This window comes from Sus scrofa, chromosome 11, assembly GCF_000003025.6.
Source record: "Sus scrofa isolate TJ Tabasco breed Duroc chromosome 11, Sscrofa11.1, whole genome shotgun sequence".
Taxonomy (NCBI): domain Eukaryota; kingdom Metazoa; phylum Chordata; class Mammalia; order Artiodactyla; family Suidae; genus Sus; species Sus scrofa.
Window position 1 is genome coordinate 68,159,606 of NC_010453.5, and position 17,845 is coordinate 68,177,450.

The following is a 17,845-nucleotide window of genomic DNA, read 5'->3' on the forward strand; positions in this document are numbered from 1 at the left end:
TGATGGGTAATTCTGTTTGTTCATACGCCTCCCTAGGTCTTAGTATTTCTTGATTAGTTCCCTGGACTCATTTGGAAGGGGAGGTTTCTCTGGTGTTTTAGCAGTTCTTTTATTCCGACATGACTTTGAAAGGGAGGGAAAATGGACAGGTGTAAGAGTCTGTCATCCTGAACTGGAATTTTGCCTAGCTATCTTTTTGGATTCATTGTTTTTACTTAATTCTTGAATCCGTTTAGAATTAGTTTTCGTACTTATAGAGTTTCAATGGGGCTTTTGGTCTCCACCAACAAGCCAGTCTTGGCACCAGTGGTTAAAGATGTTTAGTAGCATCTCTCCTCATAAGTGGCTTAGGTGCTGAAAGGCCATGTGCACATCCACACTTAAAAGAGGAGTTCCCGTTGTGGCGCAGTGGTTAACGAATCCAACTAGGAACTATGAGGTTGCGGATTCGGTCCCTGCCCTTGCTCAGTGGGTTAATGATCCGGTGTTGCCGTGAGTTGTGGTGTAGGTCACAGACGTGGCTCGGATCCCGCATTGCTGTGGCTCTGGCATAGACCGGTGGCTACAGCTCCGATTCAACCCCTAGCCTAGGAACCTCCATATGCCGCGGGAGAGGCCCAAAGAAATAGCAAAAAGACAAAAAAAAAAAAAAAAAAAAAGAATTAAAGCTTGTTTTTCTTCATAGGCTTGTCCACCTGATAGGAATGGAAGAGGTTCCTTGGATTATCAAACTTTAAAATCAGATTTGGGTTTTTCCACCTTGCAGACATATGTTCTGTTTGCATCTTTCCCTCCAGTAGACCAGACGAGTCTATGTTAAAAGTCTGCTGAGCAGATAGCTCCTTGTTCTGTTTATCTTCCCAGATGTTCTAGTGTATGTCTTTATATGTATGGGATCCTTACTTGTCAGTTTACCTTGGTCGAGTCAAAGATTCATAGGGTCTTTGAACGTACGGAACCATCCCTGTTTTGTCCTGAAGCTGTTACTGTTAGGGCAGCCCCTTCACCAGCCTTGGCCTTGATGACTCCAGCCTTCCCTTAAACTAGCCTTTCTCTGATAGGCATTCAGCTCCGTGATGATTGTCTAGGCCAGACTGAACACTGGCAGGCCACGCAGACTTGTTTTGCTTGACCTCTGGTCGATTGGGAGGGTGGAGGGTGGGAGAAGAATCGCCTTCCAACATTTTAAAGTTGGAGTCTTTCAGACAGAAATCCACATTCCTCTTATCTCCTGAGGGGACAGTCTGGGAATTCCAGGGCTGAATTGTTATGTGACAAAATCCCATGATTATGCGCTTTTTGCCATCTTCCTCCCCTGGTGCCTTATGGCTTCCTTAGGCACTGGAATTTACAACACACTTTCTTGCCAATAGCCACACATTTTCTCTTTAATTTCTTTTTTTTTTTTTTAGGGCCGCAACCGTAGCATATGCAGGTTCCCAGGCTATGGGTTGAATTGGACCTACAGCTGCCAGCCTACACCACAGCCACAGCCACGCAGGATCCGAGCCGCGTCTGCAACGTACACCACAGCTCATGGCCATGCCAGATCCCTGACCCACTGGGGGCTCAAACCCGTATCCTCTTGATACTAGTCGGATTTGTTTCCACTATGCCATGATGGGAACTCCTCTCTTTAAATGTTTTATTCTTTTCTTTTATAGTTTATCATATGGGTCTAGAACTATCTACAAGCTTCTTGATGCACTTTTTCAGATTTGTTCCTACTGTTGAGTAACATCATTATTTATGTATAACATTTATAGTTTTACTGCTTCTTTTGGCCTTTAAAATTATTGTTTCATTATAATTGTATTCCTTATCTAATGAGCTCTTTTAACGATGACTGCCTTTTTTATTTTTACACTTACATGTTTGTATAAAATTGCCCTAAGAAGAGTAAAGTGTTCACTGTAGCGACAGGACCAAAATTAAAAGTGTAGGCGCCAAATGCCGTTGTTGATGATGGGCGGGTCTGACACACTTTTCTGTGGCATGGGAGCCTTTGTGTTTGGCTTTGTTTTAGAACTTTCTTTTTCAATTTCATTGCTCATTCTCTCCCCCTACCCCTTCACATTGTCTGAATATTTTAAAAAATTTTTATTTTATTGAAGTGTAGTTGATTTACAATGTTGTGTTACTGCCTGAATATTTTAAATGTAGAATGCATTCTTGTATCTAGAGGGCACGTCTTCCTCCTTCTTGCCTTTTTGGGGGGTTCTTTTCTGGAAACTTCTAGCCTTTTCTCCTGTTCGTTTTCTGGGTAAGTTTTAACAAGCATAGGTCCAGTAACAGGCATTCATGGCTGGCTTAGAGCGTTTTACTTCTGAATATTGCAGGTAACTGAGCACAACAGTAGTAAACCTGGGACCTTTCGATCCTGGGCCGTCTTATGGATGTCTTTGCTGAGATGGTCACCAGAAGGCACTTGCTCTCCATCTCTTGGTCACTGAGGTTAAGTTGCCTTAAGTTTTCTTCCAGGAAGCTCCTGGAGCCCAAGAATAAAGCATGGTGGGTGCAGAAAGTGTCCCTTGCAACATAAGGGTTCCTGCATTTTTGTGGACTTCCATATGTTGGTTTAGCCCATTTGGGCTGAAGAACCTTGAAGAAGTTAACTTCATAAAACACCAAATCACCCCATTCTTGTGGGACCCCTGAGAAGTTTACCAGATAGTTAAGTAGTCAAAAATAGGAAAACCAACGTGGTAGCATATGGGGGCCCCTTCTGCAGCGGTGTGAACCACACTGGGGGTTTTGATGGGTGTGCTTTGACACGGCTGATTTGTGGGGTTGGGCGGAGTGGCTGGCTTGCTGCCTTTTTCTTCGCCTCATCCATCCCTGGGTATATCGTCTGCCACAATGCTTCTCTAACAGCCCACATGGCTAAGCTTTGCAAGACCTGTGGTTAGTGTCTTTAGTACATAAAAAATGCATAGAATTTTTATCCAGGTGCAGTTCACATAATGTAAAACTCACCATTTTAACCATTTTAAAGTGTACAGTTATTGACTTCCAGCACGTGTACATTGTTGTGCAGTCATCACCAAGCACTATCTAATTCCATTTTTACCTCTGAAGGAATTCCCTGGAGGCTCAGTAGGTTAAGGATTCAGTGTTGTCACTGCAGTGGCTCGGGTTCTGCTGTGGCGCAGTTTTGATCCGTGGCCCTGGAACTTCCACATGCTGTGGGTCCAGCCAAAAAAACATGGTACCCACTAAACAGTCCCTCCCATTGCCTCCCATTCCCTCCCCCTCCCTACCACTAAGCTGCTTTCTGTCTCTGTGGGCTTTCAAATTCTGGACATTTCATGTAAATGAAATCATATATATATGTGGCTTTTTGTGTCTGGCTTCTTTCACTTAGCTGATGTTTTCAAGAATCTTCCATGTTGTAGCATGAGTCAGTGGCACCTGTCCTACGTCTAATAGTCCGTTGTATGGATATACCACATTTTAAAAATTCATCTGTCAATGGACATTTGCATTGTTTCCACTTTTTGGCTCTTGTCATAATGCTGTGATAGATGTTCAGGTTTTTGTTTGAACATCTGTTTTCAGTTCTCTTGGGTGTATAACTAGGAATTGAATTGTTGGGTTTTATGGTAATTCTATGTTAAACTTTCTGAGGAACCAAAAGATAAAAGTCAAGTACTAAAAATAGTAATAGTGAAAAATCCCTTTGGACCATGGACCAAGGTAGAAAGATATCAGCTTTCCTTGTTATATATTAGAAACGCTTTTTTTTTCTTTTCACCTAGAGCATGCAGGTAACTAATTATTGCCCGGGGTTTACTGTAAGCATTCACTGAGATGGCATTACACAGAAAGTGCTTTTTTTAGTACAGTGCTTGGCATTAAGTAACCCACATATAATGTAATAATTATTTTAGGAGAATACACAGTCACCACAGCCTGATTGCTATTCATTGCCACAGAGCGATGGCCATGTGCAGTCATAGAACCAAGAGGTAAATGACCCAGAAGGAAACACCCTCAACTTTGGTGTTTTGTGTTGTCTTTGCTGTAAATGGTTTGGATTTTTACTTTTAGCTAAATGCATTGTCTGTTGTTCTCAAAATCTGCGACATATCCCTATTTTCAGAAGTAGAAGGACTCATTACAAAGCAGTGACTTTTTTTAAACCTTCCATTTGATCACTGCTTGAGCTCTTCATGTGTGAACCACTTCCTTGCTCACAGAGGGGCAAGGAAGAGCTAGTGACTTGCCATATCTCAGTGCACAAAGACTTAACGAAATGTTTTACTGAATTAATAACTAGTTAAACCAAAATTACATTTCTGATTCTTAAAATATTTTCATAAAAAATTAAAACCTCCTATGAACAGATAATTCAGAGGGCACCACTGTTAATATTTTGATAGGTGCTTTAAAAAACCACATATATTTATGGACTGTTTTTTTAAAGTACCATATAATAATGCTACTAGAAATACTTTGCACTTACTGTTTAGAAACATCTTTCCAAGGCATGAAATATTTTTCCATAACCTAGTTTTTGTTTTCATTTTCTTTTTGGCCGCACCTGTGGCGTGTGGAAGTTCCTGAGTGAGGGATCAAACCAGTGCCACAGCAACAACCTGAGCCTTTGCAGTGACATTGAGTCCTTAACCCTCTGAGCCACAGAGGAACTCCCTCTGTAACCTACTTGTTAAAATTGATTATTATTCCATTTTATGGATAGAGCATAATTTATTCAGTCGCTTATTGGACATCCATGTTGTTTCAGGTTTTTTCACTATTATGAACAATGCTGTAAGGAGCGTCTTTGCAGCAGAATTTGTATGTATCCATGGTAATTAACTGTAGGCTAAATTCCTAGATGTAGGGTTTTTTTTTTTTTTTGGATCAGAGCGTTGACATATATTTTTCAAACGTTTGTTCAGTTTAGCGTTTAATATGCACCCCGCTCTGTGGTGCATCCTTCCAGACGTCCGTCTTTGTATATTTCCATTCATAATTGCATTTACTTTTGTTACCCAGGGTACCACTTTGATTTCTGTTATTGCTGGTGGTGATTACATACGTCTTTTACTAAATACCCACCATGCAGGCAAAAATCCTTTTGGCCCATGGAGCTCTGTGGCTGTGCAGCGTAGGAAGCAATTGTATTTGTAGTCAGGTTGTCAGGGTTTGTACTTGGTCCCTGGCCGTTAGATCAGACACCTCCTCTTGCACAGCCTTTCTGTGTGCTTAGCCTCACCTCTTATTCCATGTATTTCTATACTCTTGTTTGGTGTAAGCTGGTTGGATTTGGTAAAGCTTATTTCTCTGTTCCTCCCTTGGGGCTTCTTTTCTGTGGCCGCTCCAGACGGATAATGGATAAAAATGCCTTCTGTTCCTTCCCTGGGTGATGGTTCTGAGATACATTCACGAGGTTTCTTAGAAAATCCTGTGGGATCTAGCACTTGTCAGAAACACCTGTCACTCATAGTGGTGACCAGCTTCCTAATGGATCCTCGTATTGACTCTCCCTCCTATTTCATTCCCCGAGTCCTTCACTCCTGCTCCCTGCACTCACATTCCAAAATGAACTACCTGCCTCCTAACCTTTGTTTTATCTTTTACTTTAATGGAACCCAGGCCAAGTCATTTGCAATCATGGACAGGTAACTTACTCTTTGAGTCGCAGTTTTCTCATAAATTTGGAGAGGATAGTGTCTACCTCATATAATTCTTTCATTCACCAAATACTTGTTAAAAGACTACTGTAGGCCCAGTACTATCCTGGGTATGGAAATATAGCAGTGAGCAAGAGAAACAGGACTCTGCCTTCATAGAGTTGACATTCTGATGAGGGAGACAGACAAAGAAGTAAACAAAGAAGAATTTCAAATAGAGAAAAATGCTGCGAAATAAGTAAAAAGTCACGAGGGAAAGCCATTCAGAGGAGATGCTCTCTGAAATGAGGACTGAATGATGAGGACAGACTGGACATGAGGAGAACATTTTGAGTGGAGTGAGTAGCAGGTGTAAAGGCCCCGAGATGGAGGAGCCTCAGGAGCAGGTAGTGCACACAGAATGCTGTGGATGGGACTTTGCACTTGCTAAGGGCTCAATAAATGTTGGACAGTATTAGCAGTAAGATTAGATCAAAGGGGTAGACTGTCTGTCACTAACTACACGGCAGTAAGTAGTCAGTTTTGTGTCATCACTTGACAAAAATTGGCTCAATAGAATATGCATAGGATGTGAACGGAGTTGCACAGTACATTTTTCTTTTGATGTGGTGAGTTACATTGATTTGCTTTGCATTCAGTTAGTTGTGATGCATTATCCTTTTATGTATAGCAGGGTTCTGTTTGCTAATATTTTGCTGAAAATATTGCATCTCAGAGATACTGGTCTGTTTTAACATTTTTGTCTATATTTGGTATCAGTGTAATGTTGGCTTCATAAATGAATCGGGAGGTCAGTGTGCTCTCCTTTTTCATGTGGTGGAAGAGTTTGTGTGGGATTGGTATTCTTTTTGATGTAAATGCTTGGTTACAGTTCTCCATCAGGCCTCGCGTTTTCTTTGTCGGAAGACTTTTAGCTATGAATTCAGTTTCTTCATTTGTATAGGACTATTCAGGTTTTCCATTTCTTTCGGAGTGAGCTTCTATAGATTGTATCTTTCAAGGAATTTGCTTATTTTATCCAAGTTGTTAAGTTTATGGCCAAAATGTTGTTTCTGATATTCCCATATTATCCTTTTAAAAATTATTTATTTGGGATTAAAAACCACATGTATAAAATCTACCACTCTAACCATTTTTAAGTGTACAGACGAGTGGCATTAAGTGCAGTTCACAAAGCTGTAAGCCCCTTATTAGCCTATTGATATCTGTGGCATCCCTAGTGATATGCCTTCTTTTATTCCTAATACTGTTAATTGTGTCTTTTTTCCTGATCAGTCCTGCTAGAGGTGTATTAATTTTACTGATGTTCTCAAAGAATTAGCTTTTTAACTTCACTCTATTATATTTTGGTTTTCTGTTTTATTGTTTTCTGATCTTAATTATTTCTTTCCATATGTTTAGTTAGGGTTTAGTTTGCTCTTCCTTTTCTAGCTTTTTTTGAAGCTTGTACCCTGTCATTATTTGAGACTTTTTCTCTTCCTATATAAGCATATAATGCTATAACTTTCTCTAAGCACTGCATTATTTACAGCCCACAAATTTTGCTTGGTTGTACTTTTACTTTTCATTCTGTTTAAAAGATACTCCAATTTCCCTTGTGACTCTGTTTGACCCAGATATTATTTAGAAGTATGTTGTTTAATTTTCAAGTACATCTGATCCTTGAACAGTGTGAGGGTTTGGAGTGCCAGCCTCCATGACATCAAAAATCCGAGGGTAACTTTACAGTCGGCTCTTCATTTCTCAGGTTCCTCATCCATGGATTCAGCCCACTATGGATTGTGTAGTGTTGTAATAAATATTGAAAAATTATAAGTAGACCCTTGAAGTTGAAACTTGTGTTGTCCCAGGGTTGACTGTATTTGGAGGATTTTCCATCCATCTTTCTGTCATTGTTTTCTAGTTTAATTTTATTGCAGTTAGGGGACATACTTTGTATGATTTTAATTTCTTTAAATTTACTGAGATGATATTTAGGGCCCAGAATATGGTCTCTTTGGGGGAATGTTCCATATGCATTTTAAAAAAATGTGGAATTTTCTGTTGTTGGGTGGAGTGTTCTGTGAATGTCAATCAGGTCAAATTGATGGATAGTGTTTTTCAAATCTTCCATATTCTTGATGATTCATACAACAACATACCACAGCCTCGGTGGCTTGAACAACCGAAGTTTATTTTCTTACATGTCAGAAGGCTCTAAGTCCAAGATCGAGGTGTTGGGAAATGTGGTTTTTCCGGAGGCCTCGCACCTTGGCTTGTTGATGGCCGTCGTCTTCTCCCCGTGTGTCCTCCTGGTTTTTCGCTACGTGCGTGTGACTCCCTGGTGCCTCTTCCTTCTCCTGAAAGGACAGATTGGATTAGGGCCCCGTCTTTAGGGCCTCCCTTAACCTTAAATTTCCTCTTCGAAGATCCTTTCTCCAAATACAGTCCCCTTGAGGGTTTGGGCTTCAGCCTCTGAATCTGGAGGGGAGGGAGGTTTCAGTCTGTGACACTAATTTTCTGTCTACTTGGGTTACTGGTTACTGAGAGAGGGGTACTGAAGATTCCCACTGTGTTTGCGGATTTATCTGTCTCTGTAAGTTTTTGCTTTGTGTTTTTGAAGTCTTTTCTCAGCCCTCAAATTCTGTGATCCATGGTGTGCCTTCCCCACTGTGTTTTATAATGAAAAATTTCAAAGATGCTGAAAAGTTGAAGGATGATATAGTGAACACCATAGACCTACCACCCAGATTCTACAATTAACATGTTACATATTTGCTGCATTAAATATCCATTTTCTTTTTCATCATTTCTTATTTTTTGATGCATTTCAAAGTGAGCTGTGGTCCCTTTATCTCTAAATCCTTAAGCAGAAATGTTAACTAGAATTTAATAATTATTTGAAGTTCTTTTGTTGTTGTTTTGAGGTAAACTTTTCATATGGTGAAGTGTACAGAGCTTCCGTTGGTCAGTAAATCTTGCTATCTGTAGCAATACTGTATAGTTGTCCTGTGATATGGGACTTCCTGCACTTTTGTATGTTATCTTGTTGCTTTCCTCCTAGGTTTCTTGGATCTGATTTTTGCTCACCTTAGGAGGACTTAATGGAAGCGTTATCTGATTTAAGTAATTAGGTCTGTATTTTTAGGCATTTAGTCCTAGGCAGAATTAAAATGGTTGTATAAATAGAATCAGTTATTAATTCAGTAAATATTTTATTTATTTTTAGTCCTTATTTTTAATCGTGTTATATATATAACGCTATATACATATAGTGAAATTTGCCCTCTTAACCATTTTTTGGTGTACAATTCCATGGCATTAAGTACATTCACCTCGTGTGCTTTTGTGTCTATGACTCTTTTCTTCTTGCAAAGCTGAGACTCTGCACTCATTAGACAGCTCCCTATTCCTCCCACCCCCTAGCCCCTCACAACCACCGTTCTACTTCCTGTCTCTAAATTTGACTACTCCGGTACCTCATCTAAGTGAAATCATACAATGTTTCTCTTTTTGTGTCTGGCTTCTTTCCTTCAGTATAATGTCCAAAATATTTTATCCATCTTGTAGCATGTGTCAATTTCCTTCCTTTTAGAAACTGAATATAATTCACTGTGTTCCCTTGTATGAATGTACCACATTTCGCTCATCCACGTATCCATCAGTGAACGCTTGGATTGCTTTCACCAGTATTTATTGAGCATCTTTGATTAGACAGACACTTACTGACTGCCTTTATGGACCTGATCCTGTTATAGGCAAGAGAGATACTGCAGCAGTGACTGTACAGACAAAATTGATGCCCTCGGGAACCATATTTTTTCATGGGGACCGAGGATGGGGAGATGGACAATACACAAAGAAATGTGTTTCTTTCTTTTTCTTTTTTTTCTTTTTTAGGGCCACACCTGCAGCATATGGAAGTTCCCAGGCTGGGAGTAGAATCAGAGCTGCAGCTGCTGGCCTATGCCAACAGTCACAGCAACGCCATATTCTTAACCCACTCAGTGAGGCCATGGCTCAAACCTGCATCCTCATGGATACTAGTCGGATTGTCCCCACTGAGCCACAACAGGAACTCCCAAGAAATGTATTTCTTGATTCTAAATTTTTTTCACATTTTAGTGTTTCTAGTATTGGGTTGTACCTCACAATTGATGACATCCTAGAATTATATTTGACAGTGTTTCTTTTTTTAGTGGCACCTAAAATAGTGATGTATTTCAGTCAGTTGGAGTGATAGATTTGGTGAATCACTGATAAGTCAGTTGTTGATAAGTGCTACAAAAAAAAAAAAAATGATAATAATCCAGAACAAAGGGGATAGAGAGTTACATAGGGTATCTACAAATAAGGTGACATTTGAGCAGAGCACGTGTTCAGTACAGATATTTTTTTCATAGCAGGACTTCCTCCCTGAAGGATGTCGTGTGTCGGTTCACCTTCTGGTTCTCACTGTGCACTGGTAACAGCTTGTGGACGGTGACTTTGAGTAGCAATGGTGTAGCTGGTAGAGCCCTGGTAGGTGGCAGTGAAGATGGGGTTTGGGAACATTTTGCAAAATGGGCCCAGATCTTGTAGGCATGGTAAGAGTGAGGCTTACAGAATTTCCCATCTTAAGACCGGGCCCAGGAGTTCCCATCGTGGCACAGTGGAAATGAAGCCGACTAGGAACCATGAGGTTGTGGGTTCGATCCCTGACCTTGCTCAGCAAGTTAAGGATCCTGCGATGCTGTGGTATAGGCTGGCAGCAACAGCTCGGATTGGACCCCTAGCCTGGGAACCTTCATATGCTGCGAGTGCATCCCTAAAAAGCAAAAAAACCCCAAAAAACTGGCAACAGTTCTTCTACTTCCTCAGAACAAAACTTTGGAGTCGTCTTTGCTTTCTCCATTTGCCCCATACTTTGCACCCAGTTGGCCTGCAGATTCTGCCTGCTGTACCTTCCAGACACACCCCAGTTCTGACTCTTCTCACCGTCCCCACCCAGACCACCCTGGTCCAGGCCGGCATCCTCTCTTGTCTGGATTATCGCGGTGGCTTCCAGATGGGTCTCCCTTCTTCTGTGCTGCCATCCTGTAACGTCTTCTCAATTTAGCAGCCAAAGCGATCCTTTGCAAACATGCCTGATCATGTTGCTCCTCTGCTCAACGTCCCCCAAAGCGCCCCACCAGGCTCCGAGGAAAGGATAAAGTCCTTACGGCCTGTCGGGCTCTGCACTGTTTGCTCTGTTCCCTCCCAGCTTTGACCTACCTTTGTGCTTTGCGCTTATTCTGGGTTTAGCTGCCTTGGCAGCCTTACTGTTTCTGAGCGTGGTGTTGTCTCAGAGCACCTGTGCTTGCTCCTTTCTCTGCCTGGAATTCTGTTCTCCCAGATATCTGCAAGGCCAGCGTCCTCATGTGTCTGCTCAAATTTCCCCTTATCAAAAGGCCTTCCAGGAGTTCCCGTCGTGGCGCAGTGGTTAACGAATCCGACTAGGAACCATGAGGTTGCGGGTTCGGTCCCTGCCCTTGCTCAGTGGGTTAACGATCCGGCGTTGCCGTGAGCTGTGGTGTAGGTTGCAGACGAGGCTCGGATCCCGCGTTGCTGTGGCTCTGGCGTAGGCCGGTGGCTACAGCTCCGATTCGACCCCTAGCCTGGGAACCTCCATATGCCGCGGGAGCGGCCCAAAGAAATAGCAAAAAGACAAAAAAAAAAAAAAGGCCTTCCAATGACCCTTCTGCTTTCCCCTAAGCCAGGATGGGGTAGTTGTGCTGCAGTAGCAAACACCTCTAACATATCAGGGCCCTGAAATGACAAGGGTAGATTCTCACTGATGTTGTCCTGCCACTGAGAGTCACCTGGGAGGGCCTCTTCCATATTGTCTTCAACTCCAGGATCGGGCGGGTAGCTTAGCCCCCGTCTTGAGCATCGGCCCAGGGAAGGACCGCTCACTGGCTCTTTAGTGTTTGCCTGGAAGTGATGTCTGTCACGTTGACTTGGCCAAAGCCAGTCACGTTGTCATAGCCAGCTTCAGTTAGGGCCAGGTGGGAGGGTCGCAACCCTGTCGGGTGTGTGGAGAGAGCAGGAGGTCTGTGGGGGATAACACAGCCTCGCTCTGTGGCATTTGTTTCTTTCTGACATGATGCGTATTTACTTTGCTTTGGGTATTGTCTTTTCTCTACTGTCTAGACTTTGTCCATCCTTTGCCGCTGTGTCCCAGGGCCTAGGATAATGCGTGGTCCGCAGGAGGAGGCGCTCATGAATTGCAGAGAAGGAGGGAGAATGCCAGAGCAAATCACTCCTTTATTCATGTGGTGACACAGAAGCCACTGGCAGTGTGGAGCAGGAAGGTTTGAGGAGAGAGCACACTTTCCAGAGAAAAGCGGTACAGTCACTGGTCAGTGGCAATGAGAGACCAGGACCTGGCAGGGGCATCTTGCAGCTCAGCTGTGTGCTTTTTCCCCAGTAACATCGAGTCACTCAGAAGCCAGCAAGGAAGAGGCAGGAATGAACGACAGGGTCCATTTCGCAAGGCAGATGAAGGCCAAGTTGAAGAGGAAACGTGGTCTTAGCTGCCCCTTCACGGTGCACCACCAGCACCCCAGCTCCGACTGGCGGAATAATGAAGGAGAAGCTTGTCTTTAACCGGGGAGGCCCATTCCCCTGGGGTGGTGACCGCGGCGGTTGGAGCAGTTTCCCCATGTCCGTTCTTTATTGCCTTTACTTCTCATAGTACTTTTGAGGTAGCTCCTCTTACCTTCATTTTGCAGAGAACTGAGGCTTAAATTGATCTAGTTAGAATTTGGGTTGGTCCAGCTCACAGCTGCAGTGCTTTCCTGGGGTGGGGTAGGGGGCCTCTGTTGGCCATCTTGGTGCTGAAGACAGCGTGCAGCCCCTTAACCAGTTCAGATGTTAGTGAGACCTTACCAGAGAGGAAACAGTTGGGCTATTTTTGTATACTCGAGCAAGTGCGGTAACCACATTACCAACCGTAACTAGTAGATTCACTCCCAGGGAATTTCTCATGAGTGCTGTTGAAGTGCGCCTCGCACAATCTGAGAACGTCCCTGTCGGTGACACTGTCGTGGGGCCTGGCCTGTTGACATTTCATCCACCCAAGGAGCTGTGCTGGGCTTTACGGCCACACAGAGAAGAGAAGGCAGGGCCTCCTTCAGGAATCTTTAATGTAGTCGGAAGGGCCAAGCAGGTTCCAGACCCAGACTCCTCAGGTGGTACCTGGGCATGGGGGCGGGGGTGGGGGGAGCCCCAGGCTAACATGGGAGGTTCTGCCGCTGAAGGAGGAGGTGGAACCCAGCTATGCTCTGAAGGCTACAGGAGGTTTAGACCAGGCTCTTGATTGGAAAACAGACTCGGGCCCCAGGAGGACCGTGGAAGGTCTCTGCAGGCTGCTGTCTCTGCAGTGTCGGCACTGTTAGTGGCTTTTTAAATTTCTTACAATAAATGTTTATGGATGTGAATCCCAGTCATGCTCAGGAGCTCACTGGCCACATTCCACGGAGAACATACGCCTCTTCTACTCCTTTACGCTTTGGTGACCGTGTTCTGAAAGTGTAAACTTGGTTTGGTCTCATGTTAGAGCCAGATGCCAGTGAAGCGCCACCACCGCGACATCCACTCTGCCCAGTGCCCCTCGATCACTTAGCTCTGCGGGAAGATGTTTTGAAACAATACATTAATAAGGATTAAATTCCAGACTTTGTGAACTTTGTCTTCATTCTAATTCAAAAGAAGTGACCTCTCTTGCTTTTCACTTGTGTGGTTTTAAAAATCTTAGGGACAGTCATTCTGAAAGCAGTTTTCTCTCTCCCTGCAGACAAGGCACCTCTGTCCAAGAGCCTTTTACTGGTCCCCAGCGCCCTGTCCCTCTTGCTGGCCCTTCTCCTGCCGCACTGTCAGAGGTTCTTTGTGTACGACCTCCAGGCAGTCAAGGACGAATTCCAGGTAAGCTCTGCCCCGCTGGTCCTGGGAGGGGAGAAGGTGGACTTGTTTCTTTGATTGACCTTCCTTTCTGCCATTTTGGTCTCTCAAAGCCTCTCAAGTTGTAAGAAATATTATGTATTATTAGTGTTCCGTTAACAAGTAACCTTTCTCCCTGCATTTATTGGTAATTTTAGCAAAGCAGATAAGAATGAGCTAGTTGTAATATTTGCTTTTACACATCTTTTCAGTTTCACTTTTTGCTTACAGAAATGCAGTTTTTTAATGGAAATGCAATTTTTAATTTCAGGAGAATTAAACAATGTCAGATCTGGTTTTTGAATGATTCGTATGTTATTTAACATTAAAAAAAAAAAACTTGCCTTAGTTTGAATATGTGAGCCAAGTTCTTTCAGCTCTAATAGATCGTGAATTACTGTGAGTTACTTTTATAGTGGTGGTTAAACCAAGTAGGAAATTGCTCTTGGGTTTTGTTGCTGGGAAGAGCGGAAGTCTACGACTTTTGAGATTTATGGCCTGATCTCATTGAAAATGGTGGTGCTGGGTTTTGTCTATGAGTTGCGGTCCAAAAGGGGTGTACTGATACCAAGTCCAACCTGGCAGGGGTTTCCCCACACCAACAATAAGCAATTCGCAGACACTGGCTGTGTGTCCTACAATTCAGCTCAATTCTGACACCTTCTCCTGGAGCCCGCATCAGATTCCATAGGGTGAGGGCTCAGTTCCACAAGGTGCCCACCCCACCTCCACTTCAGATGCCGGTCTCCAGCCCAGGTTGTCACCTCTCCTTCTGACTGGTTAGCTATAGATCCGTTTCCATGGCTCCGTCCTCAGGATCAATCAGTTTGCTAGAACAGTGCATAGAACTCAGAGAAACATTGTTCTTACTGGATTACCAGTTTGTTATTAGAGGATGTGAGAAAGGACGCAGATGAACATCCAGATGGAGGGCATGTGCAGAGCAAGATTAGGGGCGAGGGTGCGGGGCTTCTGAGCTCTCCCTGAGCCCCACTCCCCCCGTGTCCATCAGCCAGGAAGCTCCCAGTCCTTTGGGTTTTCATGGAGGCTTCATTACCTAGGCACGACTGCTTAAATCACTGGCCATCGGCAGTGGATTCACCCTCGACCCCACTCCTTCCCCAGAGGTCAGGGGGTGAGGCCAGAGGTCAGGGGATGGGGCTGAAAGACAGCCCCTATTCCTCATTTTTTCTTCACTTTGGAAATTCCAAGAATTTTAAGAGTTGGGGCAGAGGGCGGGGGAGACCAAACATACATTTCTTATAAATCACTATGTCACAGAGTTTGAATGCAAATCATGGTTATAACGTGCCATTTTTTCTTTACTAAATGCTTGATTAGCCATTTGAAGGATAACCACTCACTCTTGAACACTGACACCTTTTTGTCATTGCTCAAGTGAGCTGCACCAAGTTTCTGTGATTCGGTTATTTATCTACACTACTGCCCTCTGTCCGAATACAGTAGAGTGTGATTTTAGTTACTGTCACGCTCTGGTTCTCAACCCCGGCTGCACAATAGAATCACCTGGATAAACATTCTTTTTTTTTCTTTTCCTTATTACGGCCTCACCTGTGGCATTTGGAAGTTCCCTGGCTGGGGGTGGAATGGAAGTTGTGGCTGCCAGCCTACACCACAGCCACGGCAGCAGGAGGTCTGAGCCGTATCTTGACCTACACTGCAGCTTCTGGCAAGGTTGGATCCTTAACCCAGTGAGCGAGGCCGGGGATGGAATCCGCATCCTCATGATGGATTCTAATTGAGTTCTTAACCCACTGAGCCACAGCGGGAACTCCTGCTTTTTGCTTTTTTTTTTTGATGCCAAGACCTCACCCTAGTCTGAGTCACAGAGCCTCGTGATTGGGGCCTGGGCATTGGTGTACTTTTTAGAAAGATCCACGGGGGACTCTAGTGTATGGCCAGCCCTGAGAACCACTTCTGTAAGGGAACGTAAGGCCTCTACCCCTGAGTTGGTGCCTTTCTGATTTGGGGAGATTAAATTGGTTCACCTGCAGAGTTCCTGTTGTGGCTTAGTGGTAGTTAATCCGGCTAGCATCCGTGAGGATGTGGGCTCTCTCCTTGGCCTCTCTTATTGGGTTACGGATCCAGCGTTGCCATGGGCTGTGGTGTAGGTAACAGACATGGCTTGGATCCCGAGTTGCTGTGGCTGCGATGTAGACCAGCAAGTGCAGCTCTGTTTTGACTCCTAGTCTGGGAACTTCCATATGCCACAGGCATGGCCAAAAAAAAAAAAAAAAAAAAAAACAAACAAACAAAATTGATTCAACTGGTTAAATTGGTAGCAGTTCCCTTCTACTGCACCACTTTGTGGGCATCTGTGCTCAGAGGTGGTAACCTGCCTGGATGGAGGACAGCCACCCTTGTGTCCACAAGGCTGAGTAGCCATACTCTGCTGCTGGAACCTCTTAAGAAGGAAGCCTCGGTGTGTGTTTCTAAGAGCTGCAGAGATGCGGAGAGTTTCAGTTCCGCCTTGGGAAATCTAAGCATGCATATACACAAGAAGGTAGGGCACAAGTTCCTGTTAAATCCTCTGTGACTGATAAGTAGGGACCAGTGTGTATGTTTTTTGGGGTGGGGGCAGACTCAACCCTGCAGAGCCTTAGCAATGGGAGTTCCCCATTTGGTCTAAAGGGAAGAGTAAGTGTCAGTTGCCAGGTGGGAGAGGAGAGCATTTGACTTGCTGAAGCAGTAAGAACTTCAGACCCTCAGGAGTGCTGGGTGGGAGGTATGGTTGGAGTCTGATGTGAGATTAGGTTGGATGAGGACAGGAGGGCAGCTGGTGAAGGCCTTTATGTTGCAAGTTCAGCATCTCCTGGATCTTGGTGGTTGGGCGACCCTGCCTTTGATCTTCTTCAGGTTGAAATGCAGAAGCAGTGGCTTGTGGGTCCGTCTTCACAGGGAGCAGCCGCCTTCCCGCCAGTACCTGGTGGGTTCTTCTCATACCAGGTCTCAGGCTTGTGTGTCCTTGAGTGTACTGAGAAAACACAGATCACTTAAAAGTGTAGCTTCTAGTATCATGTGTCACTAACTGAAAACAAAACAAAAAACGGGCCTCTGTAGCCCCAATTTGTCTTGCTTCATGAAGTCTTCATCTCCTAGATTTTCCCAGCGGCTCTCAGGGCCTGGCCCTGAGTAGAATCCCTTCGTTGGAACTTTAAACGTGTGGAAGGAGACTTGGCGCTGTCTTCCATGGTTTCTACATCTGCCATTCTGCAAAGACGATAGACAGCAGCTTTGGACATTTGCAGAGTACTGCACAGCTTACAAAGCTCTCATGCAGCCTGTCTCACACCATCACAGTGGCATAGAACACTAAAGTGTTCTAAAGTCCCAATGTGAGTCTGCTGCAAAGTCAGGGAATTTCTGAGGGAGGAGAGGTTTAGTTTCGAGATGTCACCTCTGTTCCACGTGTGTGTCCATGATGTCATTTCTAACTGATCATGGTGCTACTTCTTCTTGAACGCAGCTATGGCCTTAGCACAGATTTGTAGGCAGCCATCCCCAATTTGGCTTGATTGGCAGGTGAAATGAACTCTAGTGGCCGTCCCTGAACTGGTCCAGTGCCCCGATAGTTTACTCATTACTGATGAGTAAAGTCAGCCTGCTGCCTTGCTTGGAGGTGAGACAGATGCAGAATGTTTTGACAGTTGGGGTAGTTCATTTTGCATTTGTATTCTTGTTATTATTTCTGTTAGCAAGAGCACAGGTGGATGACCTGATACAAGTGAAATACTCTCTTGGTGCCTCAATTTTCTTCTCAAGATAGAATGAACATAGGCATACGTTGGGTTTGGTTCCATATCACAAAAATAAAGCAAGTCACATGAATTATTTTGTTTCCCAGTGCAAATTAAAGTATGTAGTCTGTTGAGTGTGCGGTAACATTATGTCTAAAACACAGTGCACAGGCCTTAATTAAAAATACCTCATTGCTGAAAAATGCAAACCATCATCTGAGCCTTCAGTGAGTTGTAATCTTTTTGCAATAGTAACAGTAAAGATCACTGATAATCACATAATATAACACATATAATAATAATAGAAAAGTTTGGAGTTCCCATCGTGGCTCAGTGGTTAACAAATCCAACTAGGAACCATGAGGTTGCAGGTTCGATCCCTGGCCTCGCTCAGTGGGTAAAGGATCCAGAGTTACCGTGAGCTGTGGTGTAGGTCGCAGATGCGGCTTGGATCCCTCGTTGCAGTGGCATAGGCCAGTGGCTACAGCTCCCATTCGACCCCTAGCCTGG

The 17,845-nt window shown here is 44.0% G+C and overlaps 1 protein-coding gene across 3 annotated transcripts in view; it reads left to right on the forward strand.

Annotated features, from left to right (window-relative positions):
- The window catches only part of UBAC2 (UBA domain containing 2), a 174,937-nt gene that overhangs the window by 14,771 nt on the left and 142,321 nt on the right, over positions 1-17,845 (forward strand). For all 3 annotated transcript variants that reach the window (XR_002336734.1, XM_021065851.1, XM_021065852.1), the window contains one exon: positions 13,435-13,562. Coding sequence is in view for 2 of the 3 variants with exons in the window: in XM_021065851.1 (XP_020921510.1) it covers positions 13,435-13,562 (128 nt within the window). In the remaining variant the exon portion in view is untranslated. The remainder of the gene's footprint in view (positions 1-13,434; positions 13,563-17,845) is intronic.